The sequence below is a fragment of the Aspergillus melleus genome (assembly GCF_016097325.1).
Source record: "Aspergillus melleus strain CBS 546.65 chromosome Unknown contig1, whole genome shotgun sequence".
NCBI lineage: Eukaryota > Fungi > Ascomycota > Eurotiomycetes > Eurotiales > Aspergillaceae > Aspergillus > Aspergillus melleus.
In genome coordinates, this window is record NW_025763370.1 from 7,391,329 (window position 1) to 7,405,764 (window position 14,436).

Below are 14,436 nucleotides of genomic sequence, written 5' to 3' on the forward strand. Positions count from 1 at the left end.
ACGAGACATTCTTTAGCGAGTCATGTCCTAAGCGCATGTTGGACCAGTTTATTGCAGGGTGAACTACGCCCTCTCCAATAAATTTGGCTTGCTTGTGTGCTCCCGAGAAAAGATTCACAGAAGATGCAGCATGAAAAGGATTTAATTCTTCCTAGACGTATAGTACATTCAACGTTGGAACGATTGAGGCATGGAAAAAGGCAGACTGCGAATGTTCATACACTTTCTCGAACTGTCGACAATCTGATGTCCTCGAACACCCGATGTCCTTTGTTACCGAATCACTCACAGGTGTACATTTCCGTTATTGATATGATTATTTGTCATCACGCCGTGTGAAATGACCAGGAGAGGCATGAGTAGCATCGATGTTTATTGATTAATCAACAATTCAGGAAAGACGGAGCTCTGGGCGAGAAGACCTACTGAAACAACTAGTCAGGGACAAGGATCATTGGTTACTCGGTGGTCAGCTACGCGTGCACGCCGTAATGCTCATCAAATTCTACATGATAGAACGGAACAGTGGCTGGAAACCCACCATCGTGGTGGTGCCGTTGCTCCTCTTGGAGTAGGTTGTGGATCGTTCCCCTAGCATTGGAAGACCGCGTTGGATCTCTGCAACGTTTTGTTAGAAGCCCCCCACAACTGACAGGCTTTTTTTCTGCCAAGCAATCCTTCCCAATTCCCCGACCTGGTAACGCTGAAGTCGCGGATACGGACGCTGCCGTTGCTTGGTTTTGGTCGGACTTCTACCCTGGCGGCGTTTAAGCGTACAGATCGGACAACTGGACGTGGGAAATAGACATGCTTCGCGCCGAAGCGCCAGTCTATGGCTGGAGAAGGCCTTACGCCGGCAGTGTCCGCCCCCCGTCTTTCTCCTCCCTGGCCAACTCCATTTTCCCGCCTCCTGTCGCTTCTTTGTCTCATTATAAGCTGTCCGCCTTGATCTGTCTGTCGTCACCTCCGGACATCTGTGTAAGAACATGCTATTCAAATCCTAATTATATATGACTCAATTTTTGCTCTTCACGTACCGGGGCTCCGGTCTGCCCCCCTCAGTTTGCCTCCCTCGCCCACTGGAAATAATCTTTGAAAAGATTTTACCCCCGGTTCAATAGCTGACGGCTGCCAATCCCACGCTCCTGTTGGATGATCTGATAATCTTAAAAAGGCTCCGCGGCCTTGTTCAACGCAAAAGAGCAAGAGTAATACGGGAACTGGTGCTGGCGATGGCGAGGACGCGAATGCCACTGAGTCCGATGCGCCCACTGGGTGGGAGAACGGCCAGCTCTGCTTGAGTCGCGTCCATGGCGGCGTGTATGTTTACATCTTGTTCGATATGGGTCAAGTTGAAACTAATCGTGCCAGCTGCTGGATCCCTGTTGGTGCCAGCCGCATGTGCGGAATGGTTTTCGATGTGTCTACCTCGCTGTATAGACACATGCGCCAGGAACACCGCAGTATGTTTCCCCCAGTTCACAATTGAACGCACTTTATACTAAGTTTAATAAACCAACAGTCAGCCTCCGCCCGAACAGCCGCAGTAACATCTTGATCAGCGAGACAGTTGAGGGCGAGCAGGCATTGCTTCGCTATGCTCGTGCCCAGCACTGGCGCAATGCCAGTGACCCATTGGGATAGGGCTATTCGGCCACCCGCCGTCGTCCATGGTCCAAGTCACGTGCTAACAACACCAAAAACTTTGGAATGGTGAGAGTGGGGTTCGAACCCACGCAACTTTACGTTATTGGAACTTCTACGAGGTTGTTAGTACAGTCGAGAGAACAGCTGAGGTAAGGGTGACGAACAAGACCAACGCCTTAACCACTCGGCCATCTCACCCCTGCGCAGCCAGTGCTGGATTTGGCACTGTAGGACGCCTAATTCTCGCCAGAGTTTCTCCGAACGCAATGCTTCTATCATGACCTGGAGATGGGTTAGAGCTTAACAGGGTAATCATCCCTACAGAAAAGGCTTTCACGACCGAGAACAAGTACCTGGAGGCCCCAGCAAACAAAGTATATCTTTGTAATGACCTTATCCAGCTTTATGGCCAGCTCGAGCAGTACGGCCTGGCCGATTATCGGATAGAGATCTGGGAGGAAGAGATATTGTGTGATATGCAATTTCCCCTATAGAATGGAAGAAGGATCGGAGGGAGAATGATACACTAATCTAATACCTTAACCATTCGGCCATCTTACCGCAATGTGCTGGGCCATAGCGCCTTGCCATCCACAATCGGGACAAAACCACACGGGTCTAGATTCTATCAAGACACAACCTTTGGTTGACAAAGACACTCGTACACGGAGGACACAGTTGACTCGTTCCCTGGCTCTCATGGGACTTACTCCGGTTTAGGACATGGGATATCTAGAAAACGATGAGAAAGCATGGACAGGTTTCAAAGAAGCTTAGCGAGAGGATTGATAGTCGCTAGACAAGAAAACTCGAAGTCAAACATTCTAAAAATTAATAATTGCTGGATTTTGGTTCAAAATAGGCTTTCCTATTGTATGAAGTTCGAGAATAGAAAACTGTCAACAACGTAACTCGGATCCGACGGACTAGTTAACTCCGGTCCGATCTCCATAAAGGCCCTCTGACCGGCCCCGGAAAACGACCGAAATCCGCAACCAGCCCAACTGAACTAATTCAGCCTGGCATCGCGGATTGTCGATCACTTGTTTAGGAAGTGGCGATGCGGGCACGGGGAATGGCGCCAGCCTTGCGACGACGTGTTGGCGTTTCGAAACACGACACGAAACATGTCTCAAGGCTGCCTACTGTACTCCCTGGTGAAATGAGTCTCTCTCTGCAGAAGCCAGAATCTGTGGTCTTTGACCCTTGGTGGCTGTTTTCTTGTCTTGGCGGAAGGCCTGGTGCGAGGCTGTGTTGCTTACCTGCCCGCTACTGCGATTCGAGGGAAGAGGTGACAGCCCGATGGATACTAGGCAGACAGAATAGGTATTTATGGCTCCAGTCTAGCCGTATCGGACTTGGTGGGGCTTTCATATGCGACTAAACCATTATCGCCTAGTTAATATTGAAACTCAACAAGAGGCTGAGGCTCTTGGGGGCCGAAAAGATATTCTCGAATCCTTGGTTCTGCGGTCGCTTCTCCCCTGCAATATGCAGAACCAGAAGTAAGAAACAGCTCAGCATGGCGAGTAAATGGAAACGATCAAGTAAACTGAAGTCTAGGACAGGTTGTGCTACTTGCAAGTATGTTGTTTTCGAAACAGGATGCAAAGCGGAAGTCGAACCGAGGCTAGGATCCGACATGTCAAATGCGATGAGGAAAAACCAGAATGCACTCAGTGTTGCAAGACGGGGAGGAAGTGCGATGGATACGAGAAGCTACTACTTAAGAAACAAGATAACCGCGGCGCAACGCGACCGGCTCCCATGGTCCATTCGTCGGGCCATGTCGTTCTGCTGCCAGGGACGCTAGAGGAGTGGAATTACGTGCATTTCTTCTGCACACAAACCACGCGCGCCATGTCAGGGATTATTCCGATGCTATACTGGAGTTCGCTAAAGTGTCGCGACCCGTTGGTCCGGCGGAGAGCATTGGCCGTTTTATCCCGAGGCCCGCAGCAAGAAGGGTTGTGGAGAAAGAAACGATTTCTGAAGGTGACGGGGATGGTAATAGACCTAGAAGAGCAAGATATGCTGCCATGACCAATTGAGCAAAGAGTCCCGATTGGTCAACAACGGGTGTAGGAGTCGATTGGGGAGGGTTTGAAGGAGACCAGTCCATGTCAGATTACCATCTTAACGAAACCACAAGGATGGGACAAGGACTGGGCGTGTGAAACTAAATGGGTACACTGGGCCTGAGCTGGCAGGTACCCTGGACGAAATTGAGTTTTAAGCGTGGCTATCTATTTTCTGTCAACATGTCATATTGAATAACTGTCTTGATTAAGCTCAAAGGTTGCGACAAGGGCGTGGGACTATATAAGCTAAGCCCACCCGTGTTAGTACGAGATCTAGATAGAGGGCCTTTCTTTCTCTATCAAAAGCACATACTAGAACCACCTATATAAGGTTAAAAGGTTGCGACAAGAAGTGGGTGTTCAAACGTTAGTGGGTACTAGGTCTGTGCAGTAAGAGGCATAGAAAGGTAAGATGCTAAGAATATTAAACTTGGCTATTTGTTATTTTCTAGATGGTCATGTCAGATAATCTTAATCGGGCCAGATAGTTGCGACAAGGACTGGGCGTGTGAAACTGAAGTATACTAGACCTATGTCCGTAGGAAATTTACAAGGAATAATACTTAAACTAACGTATTAACTGTGGCTTGAAAGCCCTTGTTAGAACTATCTAGATAAAATTAAACCGCTGCGGCAAGAACTGGGCAGCCTAGAAGGAATAAAATACTAAACCTGGCTATTAATCACACTGTATTGAGTAGAGGGATACGTCAGATTGTTATCGTAATAAGGCTAAGAGGTTGCGGTGAGGACAGGGCGTCCGGAACTAAGTGGGTACACGGGCCTAAGCTAGCAGGAGGCCTAGAAGGAATAGGGCGGACGTTAAGCCTGGTCTTCTATTCTATTTCTCCGTTACCTAGTGCGGCCGCAAGGTTCACCGAATTAGGAAAACGCATGGACTCGGAGAGGAACCCGCCAAGGATTGACTCTGTCCACTCCGTAGACTACTGAGCATAATAGGGTGGACTACGAAATAGTGGCTGATGCATATTTCAGGCGGACCGTGATTGATCTTGTTACCGGGAGCCGTACATCATCGACCGAGAGAACCCAAGAACTGAGGATCCATGCGGTATGTGTTGTCAATTGTCCTTAAATTTCCGGAGTTGTCGAAGGATATCAGTATTCTTCTTCTAATTCATGACAGTAACTTGGTATGATGCGATATAATGAACGGTGTAACCCGTACGGAGCATGGAGTAGGCATCCAACATTTGCGCGAGGCGAGGCTGTCAAAAGGATTAGATATGCCTGACGATCCTTTCTGTTTTAGTTTCTAACGGACTGTTTTCTCAACGATGTGGCCAATCACGGCCGCGGCAATCAGCCCTAAATATAGAGGTTCAACGCAATTTGGGGGCGGACAGACCCAAACTAATCCTGCCCCAACATGCACAAGAGTCATGGGCTTAGCATTCAATCTGAGCGCCTAAGCTTATTTAGTGGAATAGGGTCAGATCAACCAAATTGAAAAGCAATACGAAGATGGCTGTGTTGTGTCTGATCTATGGCGTATGTGCTCTCTGACTGGTTCCCTCGTGAAGGAAGCACTTCCCCAGGCCTCGAGCTAAATTTTACTCAAATTAATTTAGTAGTTAGGCAGACAAGGAACATCATGGTGCGAAAGTATAAAGACGGTGTCGACATCCTGGGGTCGAGTCCAACTAACATCGAGCAAAACAACTCCTCTCTTCTTCATACCCAATTTCCTCTCCAGCCGCAAAAATGGGCACACCAACAACAAACATGACCCTGCTCCAGAACCCAGATCTTTGTACTTTGGACACATGTCCCATTGAATTGGCCAGTGTCGAATATGTTCCTAATTTGGCGGGTAACGTCTTCTTCGCCGCAGTCTTCGGTCTTATTATTGCCTTTCAGCTTTTCTTCGGCATCAAATACAAGACCTGGAGCTACATGATAGCCATGATATGTGGTCTAGCACTGGAAATTATTGGATATGTTGCTCGCATTTTGATGCACAACAATCCCTTCGTGTTTGACAATTTCCTCATGTATGGATACCTTCCATTTCACCTCGACCTTCGTGATACTAATAATATATTAGGTACCTCGTCTGTTTAACTATCGGACCCGCTTTCCTCTCCGCAGCCATCTATCTCTGCCTCTCCCGCATCGTGATCGCATACGGCGAAAAGATCCCTTATTTCCCAGCCCGCACGTACACCATGCTCTTCATCACGTGTGACCTGATTGCCCTAATCCTACAAGCCGCCGGCGGTGCCATCGCCTCCATTGCTGACGATCAAGATACCACGAAGGTCGGTACAAACATCATGGTTGCCGGTGTCTCGTGGCAGGTGTTCAGTCTCCTTCTCTTCGTGGCCCTCTGCACCGATTTCGCGCTCCGGGTCCGCCGTGCCCCTGCGAACCTATTCAACCCGGAGTTTGAGGGCCTGCGACAGACAACGGCTTTTAAGGGGTTCTTGCTGGGTCTGGGTGCTGCGACTTTGCTTATCATTATTCGGTCTGCTTTCCGATGCGCTGAACTCAGCGAGGGATTCGATGGGAAGTTGGCGAACGATGAGATCACTTTCATGGTGCTAGAGGGAGCGATGATTGCCGCGGCTGTTATTGCCTTGACGGCTTTCCACCCCGGCTGGGTGTGGAAGGGACAATGGGGAGATGCGGTATGGAGCGTGCGATCCAAGAAGGGAGAGAAAGGAAATTATAAGGGGCTTGTGATTGAGGGTGAGGATGAGAGCTATCGGATGGAGTCGAGAGAGCGGATCAACACCTCTTATGCTTAGGAGGTTGTTGGTTGGCAGTTTAATGGATTATGTTTTCGTTTCCTTGTCATTACGGATAGAATTATCGTTCCAGCATTTGTATCTTTTTAGCTAGTCAAGTTTCCCTTGAGGACACTGCTCCATAGTATCTAATATATCAGTTCGTGAGCTATCTCTGGCCTTTTACAACGATTTTAAATGAAAGGCTATGCTGCCTGAAAAGAAATTCGTTTGTTCCATGACGTATTTTGTAGTGCCGATCAACAATTCGTTAGTTGCTATACATCCCCCAAGCAGCAGGATAACAGTTAAAGCTCAAAGAAGAGATAGCGATATCCCAAATGGCTTTCCTTTCCTTCTAGACCTGTGACGAGAAGTACAATACAGACCGGCTCGCCATAGTACGGCATCAGAATGCCAGTTCTCCAGCAGAAAGGTCTTGGTAGCACGAAAGTGATTCCGATTGTAGCTAATGTGTTTCTTCATTTCATCTGGAAGCAAAGCCTCAGCTTGCCCAATACATTGGTGCCCACCAATTGATGATTGATGAATTTAGCTTATGAATTCACTTCCCCGACGCCGTATCTATCTACCCATGTCACTATGACCCCAGCAGTGAACCTTACCTAGTAGTCTAGTCAACGATCATCCGTGTAAACCTATCACCCATGTAGACCAAGTCCTTTACACCATCAGATGTGCATTTACCTATTTAATGCACCTCCCAAGGTTGGCTCCATACGAATCTACGGTCGAGTAAAGTATGGCTGCTCCATGGCTTGGCCGTTACTAGTTCGACTATGAAATGCTTTGGACGAACGGTCTGATCCAGAGTTGTTTTCAATCGAGACCAATCAACAAGGACAATATTGCACTTTTGTTCTACACAGTCAGGCGAATATTCCTAGTTTGAGAAACATGTAAAACGCCAAATCGGTGATGAAGAGCCTGGAACTCACTTGGTGTACCGTGAGCCAAGTGAGGATGGGGCATGTACGCTTGGGCAGCTTCGGAGGAGTTTAAACGAAGCACCAGGTAGGGTAAACCACCTTTTCTGATGAACTATACTTACTATGTAACCCAGGAAATCCTACAACGCGATGACCTCCACGGGGAACGGCCACGGTAAACAATACTCTCCTTTCATGCAATTACGGCCGATCCTTTCTACCTTCTATGCAAATAAGTATTTAGCTGCAACGCCTTCAACGAAAACTTAGAAAAACAACTATTTTATGATTGTTGAAAGACACCCTTTTCATCGAGCGTCGCTGGCGCCTCGCAGTATGATAGCATGTCAAAGTTTCGAATAGGAAATCATAGTCCTGATGATGTGTTTGGATATAAGAGTGACACCATGCGAATTGTTGCCCTTTGAACGCATGGGACTTGTCGCAGCATAATAAGTCTTGCATCATGGAGACGGCGATTACTGCTGATAGAGAGAACAAAGCAAAAAGAAAACGACAACTGGAGGTGGTGTGACACCCAAACAGGGAGCATGGGGTAAAGAAACCCCGGAATCAGCGGCCAATCGAGTGATAGGTAGCTTTATGTATTTGGATGTCTCAGTCGTCGTCACCAACATTCTCACAGCGCATAATACAGGGCATGCTAGTCTCATTCCTGGAATTGGCACAATATACCATGTTTCAAGACAGGAACTTGATTGGAGAATTCATTATTTCCTTCTGAGTTCCTCTATACTGTATGAACCTCTGTGCAAACATGAATTTTCCCATTACTTTTACATTAGTGTAAGTTTATATGTGTACATCAAAGTTATTTCTCAGCACAACGACAAGCATCCCCGCATAGGCTCTTCATAATCATATCTTCGGCCAATGCCCCCTACCATGGCCTGCCCCGAACCATGGTATAGCCTTATTTAAGTCCTTTTCTTGGCACTTCCATTCATCCCGACCGTCTTCGCCTTTTTGGCCTCCGCAAATGCTCCCCCGCAAGCCTTTATGCTGCTTGCGATAAGCACTAGACAATCCAAGTTAGTTGTCGCTCAACGATCCAGACAGAAGAAATGGCAAGGGCCACATACCAATAGGAATGACAATCCAGAACGAATTCAAGAACACAAAGTACCCATAGAAGTAATAGTTCTCGGGCCTCGAGTACTCAACTCCATGGACCAGAAAGTCAAACGCACAGATCCCATAGTACAGTATATTCCCGTAAAGCTGGCCAGTGGAGATGATGATTTGCAGGGGGTGGCGGAAGGGGTTATCGGTGACGATAAAACCGGCGACGAGGAAGGACAACGGCCCCCAGGCCCAGGCCGTCATCGACTCCATGATCATCATAAAGGCATCAGATGTGAGATAACGCGAATCCGACAAGGAGTATTCTTTCCAGAGTTGTGCGAGGAGGTGTTGGGAGCTCGGGAGCGTGGCCCAGTTAAGAGCATAGTAGCCTTCAAGGATGAGGTGGATGCCGCCGCCTGGTCGTTTGTGAGTGCTGCGTGTGTATAGAAACGGGGAAGGGAAGACAGACATAGTGCAAACCACAGAACCGTTAAGAGCTCGGAGGTCTTGATTCTAGGGTTCACGGTTGTCGCGATGATTTTGGCAGCTGAAAGAATGGATACGGAAGCGACGGTGAACGTCGCAAGGATTGCCGGGGTGCTCAATTCCCTAGGAACGTAGTTGGGGATCACTGCGTCCAAGGGATAGTAAGGGTGGGGAACTGGAACTGTCATGATGGAATTTCACGAAGGAGTGGAGTGATTAAGTGCCGAGTGGAGTGTTTGGAGGATGAGGCATAATTTCAGGGACTTCGGATCTTAAAGAATCTCGGGAGATTGCTCGCTAGCGCCGATGGCAGGAGGAATAGGGGAATGCCGAATAGGGGACTAAATTCTTACATATGCCCGGTCGTACGACTCGGATCCAACGCGCTCGGGTTCCGCGGCCTCCGCTCGAGGTAAACAAAGGCACGTGAGTTGTGACCTTGCTGGCACCCAACCAGTGTGTGCTCTGTGAATTATTACCTATTGAGTATATCTTGTACTTCGGCAGTTTCTACTGCATACCTTACTCCGTATGGCCACGGCTAGTTCCGATCTGTCGATCCCCTTTTTGCGGGGGAATCAGGTGACTTTCAAGGGGTTGACCGAAGTCTTGATGCCTGAGGCTTTACGCTTGTGTGGAAATTGCAAAGGCTTTGACGGTCTGAATCTATAATAATGTGTCACTTGGCCAGAGTATTTCTCTGGTTAAAATTAATTTGTCCATGGTTCGTATTTTGTTATAAATCCGCCAGACATAACTCAGGATATATATCGAACGTCTTACAGACACACATATGCGCAAGGACAGTTTGATTGCATAATCACTGAGCATATATTCTTACTAGAGCGGCCCCTGGTAGACTTCAATTACAAAGTAGTCTCTTACTGAACAAAAGATGAAAAAAAAAAAAAAAAAAAAAAAAAAAGGGAATCATGCCGGAAACACACCAACAGAAGCGATCGCCAGCCAGTCGTAAACCTCCGAGGGCACGGAAATGCGGCCTCTTAGCAGAGTGAGAGTTTCCTGGACGAGGCCTTCACGAAACAACTTGTGTTTCTCTGCAGTGACGCAGTCCGTGGGCCTAAACAGCAATATCAGCAAACTGTTGAAAGTTGTGTGAATCAGCGCATGAAGACGTACTCATAAACGTGCCCCCGAAAGAAATATCGGCCGTGGTACTCATCCGCAATCAGGGCCCTGACGTACGTCCATGCACCGGCTTCAGCCGATTGACAGAACAGACTCATAACTGTGCGCAAGATAGGCCCAGTTCCAAGGTCTCGACAAATCTGAGTTTGACTGGCTCCGGGCGTGAAGGAAGCGATTTCAACCCGGTGGACACTGCTGTCAATTGATGAAGCCAGTTCGTGCGTCCAAATCATACTAAGAAGCTTTGAAAGCCTGTAACGCTGATAGCACGTGAATGAGTTGGGGTCATTGAAGCTCTCGAGGATCTCGTTGGGTGTTTTGCCAGGAGGAATGTCCTCCAGTGCGTGGCCTTCGGATGTAACATTCAGTAGCCTTCCAGGGAGGGAATGCGGGGAGGACCGACCGCGTCCAAGCACAGTAACTAGAGAAAGCGAAAGTGCACAGGACGCAAGATAGTTCACCTGCAAGTGAGTCTCGAACGAATCTGTTGATCGTTCGAATCGGAGATGAAAGACGCCGGCGTTGAGGACCGCAATATCAAGTGACGGGAGTGAGAGCAATCGGTCGTTGAAATCTTGAATCGACTGGAAAGATCCCATCTCTAGGGGCCACAATTCGATCTCGAACTGTGGTTGGACTTCTTTCGGCAGGCTTGCGCGTATCTCTTCCAGGGCCCGCTGGCCACGCTGGGGATCGCGCGCCGTGATGATAAGACGGGAGCAATGTGCTGCGAGAATCTTCGCCAGCTGCAGCCCACATCCAGACGTGGCACCAGCTATAAGTGCTATGCGACCTGTGAGAGATTCAAATTCCGCTGGCTGAAGGGGACTGGAGCGAGTGGTAAGGTTGTTCCACATAAGCGGGAGCGGTCCGTCCCTTGCGAAGGCTAGCAATTTCGGATGCAGAACTTCGAGCCGCAGCATATGATACAGGGCGTGTACATCCATAATGGGCAATTAAATAAGGTCACTAAGAGGTTCAAAAACTGATAGCCTAAAGTGGTGAAAGCAAAGATTGGCTTTCTAGAAGCGGAGGGAGTCGAAGGTACAAGGTTATTAGAAGCGGGGATGATAAGCAACGTAAGACGGCGGAAGATGCGGCGCAACCTTCTTATATAACATGAAGGGAAGGTGGGCGATGTGTCGCCGCGTGTTGATTGAATGATTCTTGCGCTATGTACTATTCTACTTTTCTACCGGTGATGGATATAGTCCGACAATGGCCGGATGGCTTTAACCAACTGCTGTGTACCTTTACACCACGCTACGAACTTGAATTTGCGAGCTATTCCGCTCTAATAGGATAGCGTGTCATGCGGAATTTACAAAGGACGCAAAGAAAACTACATGAAAGATTGTTTGAAGCTAGGCTGCGGGCTTCCTCCCAACCATCAAGAACATCGGCGTAACAATTCCCCTCTCACCCGCCTTTAAAAGGGAACCCATTGCCTCCATTATCTGCACTGCCTCGTCTCGCGTCCCGAATGGCAGGATCCTGAGCTTCTCAAGAGCCCCAGTCAAATAGTACAGGATCCCCCGAGATCTGAACGAGCTCATAAGGAACGAATAGTAATTCTTGGCAAACGTATCTGACACCGACGCCATCATGCCATATGACCCATCAATAGGGGAATACCATGGCATACTTCCTGGTCGTTCCGCCAAATCTTCCGCAAGTTCCATCTCGAAGCCCGCCGCCTTCATTGCTTCAACTGCCGCCGATGCCTCCCGGAGTGGTGGCGCTGCAAATACTTGTTCATATTTACGTCGGATCTCGCGATGCTCCGGGTCATCATTGCGATACTTACTCGCCAAGACTGGCTCGTAGACAGCAAATCTTGCACCCGGTCGAAGGACTTTGAAGATCTGCGCGTATACAGCTTGGAGATCAGGTGCGTAAGCAGTTGCCTCGATAGAATAAGCACCGTCAAATGAGGCTTCGTCGAGCTTCATATCCATGAAGTCTGCTGCCTTGAACGAGACGCGATCTTCCAGTTTGGCTGCCGCTGTAAACCTCTTTGCATGCTGAATGTGATGCTCTTCCAAATCAACACCGACAACGTTCACGTCAAGAAATCGCGCGATTTCTCGTGTGGGCCCGCCGTTGCCGCAACCGACGTCTAGGACTTTTTGGTATTTGTTCACTTTCAACCATAGTGCTAGGTAGTGTTCATGTCGGGTGACTGCGTTGGCGAGAGTTTCACCAGGAGTCAAGCGAAATACGTGGATAAAGCTGCCGAAGATATGTTCGATAAGGCTTGTGCCGTGCTCGTAAAATCTTGCTCATCTTGATATTAATTTGGGATAGTGGTACAAGGGGGTTTGAGATTGCGTACTGTGAATTCTGTTCGACTTGTTTCTGGGTGTCTGTCTGTGGAGGATGAAAGGTTAATTCGCATGGACCACTGCATTGATGACGTTCATGAACATACCTTTTTCTTTTCGTCTACCATTTTTGGGTGTTGATGGGCGATGACTGAAATGTTGGCCGGTCAGAAAAAGATAATCCGTTACTGCAACAAGTGCCCAAAGTCAAGCTTAGCGTGGTAAAAGGAGGGGAGCTCTCCAGCAGTCTATGAGGGGCTCTTACTCAGGAAACGGAGTGCGGAGTCTTATTTTTGTCTATTATATACAAGCTGCAGGATGCAAAATTGCACCCCTCACACAGGGTGAATGCTAGTAAGACCGAGTGGACATGGATCCTGGACTCGCATAGGCAGGCCTCGAACCCAAAACTATCTCACCTCATCCCAAGGTGCAGATATAACGCCTCGTGGCATTGCATGATGCAACAGCGGCGCTATAGTCTGACGTTGCATGTATGGACAGCTTATCCCGTCCACTGATACAGCATCATCACCCCACCTGGCCGGAGTTCCAATATCGCACCACTTGCGTAGGGAGTGCTCTAGATTCCTGACAATATCCTTGAAATAAATTCGGAACTTGCAAAAATGCTATGATTACTGGAGTAAGTCTAAGAACTGTTATATTAACAAGGCTGGGGAGATGAAAAAGGTAATCTTATCGCGCATACAGCTCAGGCCACCGAGCCCACCCCACTCTCCGCGTTTGCCGAGACATCGAGACAGTTTGACCCTCTAGTCTCACATAAGCTGTTGATCCTTTATAGGAAGTGGTCTAATTTATTTGGACTGCAGCGAGCACTGAGTTTTGTCTAAAGTAAGATCCTAGTCTAGACGTATTATCAAGTACACGAAGAGTAAGTATGTCTGCTCGTCCAAAGGAACTTCACTCTGAAACTACCCACATGGGTATACTACCAATAGGTGGGATAAAAATGCCTCATTATGGTGTTCATCCTTGCCAAAATCAAGACCCTGGACAAACCGACGCGGGGAAACTAAGACTGGCTAAGCTTCTCCAACGTGTCACAGCATCTCTGGATGGCTTCCGAGATCCCGGGAATATTTTGAAAGGAAAACATTTCAAAATGATTTCCCTCCACTTCCAATGTCTCCGTAAAAAGACCGGGATCATAGCTGTCCCACCCAAGGTCTTGACGTTGGCGGTAAATGTCTAGTATATGCAATCGGCCCCCCTTGGTAGGTAGAGGATTGGCAGCTCGCAAAAGTGAAAACCGTGGTCGTTGTCCAGATTGATGACCTGTCCAAACAGGGGGGCTCCATTCCCGAATGACCCGTAGTGCTTCCTTCATGGCTCGTATCGAAAGAACCAAGTTCTTGTTTGGCTTGTCCATGACTAGGTGATCCAGTGTTTCGAGGTAGCCTCCACCGCTTGGCAGGTTGACAGGACACATACTCTCCATTATCAAAGCACCAATGACTTTCACGTCCCGATCGCCTGTCAGCACCTTTGCGATTTCGAGGCTGAGCAAGCCGCCCATGCTCCATCCACCAAGGAGGATATCCACTTTTCCGTCGGAGTTGCGTCTGCCAGCAAAATCTGATGCAACGCAGGTATTCCTGATCATCGCGGCATAAAGACGTCCCATTCCACGTACTCCACCTTCGAAACTCCCGCCACTGTGATAGCGCGGATTGAAAATGCCGTATGTTGGGCGTCGGAGAGAGTCTAGACAGTGGTACGCAAAGGTCGTACCACCGCCGTCGTGGATCAGGAAGAGAGGGACGCGTGGTCTCGTCCCAATGCCGTCCCAGCCTAAATCGAAATTCTGGATGAGTTCAGGGTTCTTTGCCATGATGTTATGAGGCTTTGCGTCTCGGACCTGATGTGAGCTCAAATAATAGAGGTCAACAATGTCAAGTCTGCACGTTTCACACCACTCGACAACAGCGGAGGGACG

General features: G+C 48.5%; 7 protein-coding genes and 1 non-coding gene across 8 annotated transcripts; 3 read left to right on the forward strand and 5 right to left on the reverse strand.

The window, feature by feature from the left end:
- Positions 1-807: 807 nt before the first annotated feature.
- Positions 808-1,644, forward strand: LDX57_002653 (uncharacterized protein; the record flags this gene model as incomplete). Its single annotated transcript, XM_046084303.1, has 4 exons — positions 808-978; positions 1,175-1,320; positions 1,372-1,463; positions 1,523-1,644. 4 exons carry the CDS (start codon positions 808-810, stop codon positions 1,642-1,644), a joined length of 531 nt encoding a protein of 176 aa, XP_045940266.1.
- A 67-nt stretch (positions 1,645-1,711) lies between these two features.
- LDX57_002654 lies at positions 1,712-1,845 on the reverse strand. The gene has a single exon. It is a non-coding gene; the product is annotated as a tRNA-Thr (tRNA).
- A 1,157-nt stretch (positions 1,846-3,002) lies between these two features.
- LDX57_002655 (Zn(II)2Cys6 transcription factor domain-containing protein) lies at positions 3,003-3,919 on the forward strand. The gene has a single exon (XM_046084304.1). It carries the CDS (start codon positions 3,253-3,255, stop codon positions 3,688-3,690), a length of 438 nt encoding a protein of 145 aa, XP_045940267.1. The 5' UTR covers positions 3,003-3,252; the 3' UTR covers positions 3,691-3,919.
- Positions 3,920-5,386: 1,467 nt separating this feature from the next.
- Positions 5,387-6,669, forward strand: RSB1 (RTA1 domain-containing protein). Its single transcript, XM_046084305.1, has 2 exons — positions 5,387-5,743; positions 5,797-6,669. Exons 1-2 carry the CDS (start codon positions 5,454-5,456, stop codon positions 6,497-6,499), a joined length of 993 nt encoding a protein of 330 aa, XP_045940268.1. The 5' UTR covers positions 5,387-5,453; the 3' UTR covers positions 6,500-6,669.
- A 1,697-nt stretch (positions 6,670-8,366) lies between these two features.
- Positions 8,367-9,188, reverse strand: LDX57_002657 (EXPERA domain-containing protein; the record flags this gene model as incomplete). The annotated part of the gene is made up of 3 exons (XM_046084306.1): positions 8,367-8,467; positions 8,532-8,930; positions 8,984-9,188. The coding sequence occupies 3 exons, from the start codon at positions 9,186-9,188 to the stop codon at positions 8,367-8,369; spliced, it is 705 nt and encodes a 234-aa protein (XP_045940269.1).
- A 933-nt stretch (positions 9,189-10,121) lies between these two features.
- On the reverse strand, positions 10,122-11,096 carry LDX57_002658 (uncharacterized protein; the record flags this gene model as incomplete). The annotated part of the gene is made up of 1 exon (XM_046084307.1): positions 10,122-11,096. One exon carries the CDS (start codon positions 11,094-11,096, stop codon positions 10,122-10,124), a length of 975 nt encoding a protein of 324 aa, XP_045940270.1.
- Positions 11,097-11,513: 417 nt separating this feature from the next.
- On the reverse strand, positions 11,514-12,601 carry LDX57_002659 (uncharacterized protein; the record flags this gene model as incomplete). The annotated part of the gene is made up of 3 exons (XM_046084308.1): positions 11,514-12,426; positions 12,485-12,519; positions 12,581-12,601. 3 exons carry the CDS (start codon positions 12,599-12,601, stop codon positions 11,514-11,516), a joined length of 969 nt encoding a protein of 322 aa, XP_045940271.1.
- A 911-nt stretch (positions 12,602-13,512) lies between these two features.
- On the reverse strand, positions 13,513-14,331 carry LDX57_002660 (thioesterase domain-containing protein; the record flags this gene model as incomplete). Its single annotated transcript, XM_046084309.1, has 1 exon — positions 13,513-14,331. The coding sequence occupies one exon, from the start codon at positions 14,329-14,331 to the stop codon at positions 13,513-13,515; it is 819 nt and encodes a 272-aa protein (XP_045940272.1).
- Positions 14,332-14,436: the final 105 nt, after the last annotated feature.

What these genes read in the sequence shown, in the direction of transcription:
- RSB1 (XM_046084305.1), top strand. Translation starts at nt 5,454, where the DNA reads ATGGGCACACCAACAACAAACATGACCCTGCTCCAGAACCCAGATCTT. An exon ending in GTGTTTGACAATTTCCTCAT is followed by an intron (nt 5,744 to 5,796) that starts GTATGGATACCT and finishes ATAATATATTAG; the next exon opens with GTACCTCGTCTGTTTAACTA.
- LDX57_002655 (XM_046084304.1), top strand. Translation starts at nt 3,253, where the DNA reads ATGCAAAGCGGAAGTCGAACCGAGGCTAGGATCCGACATGTCAAATGC.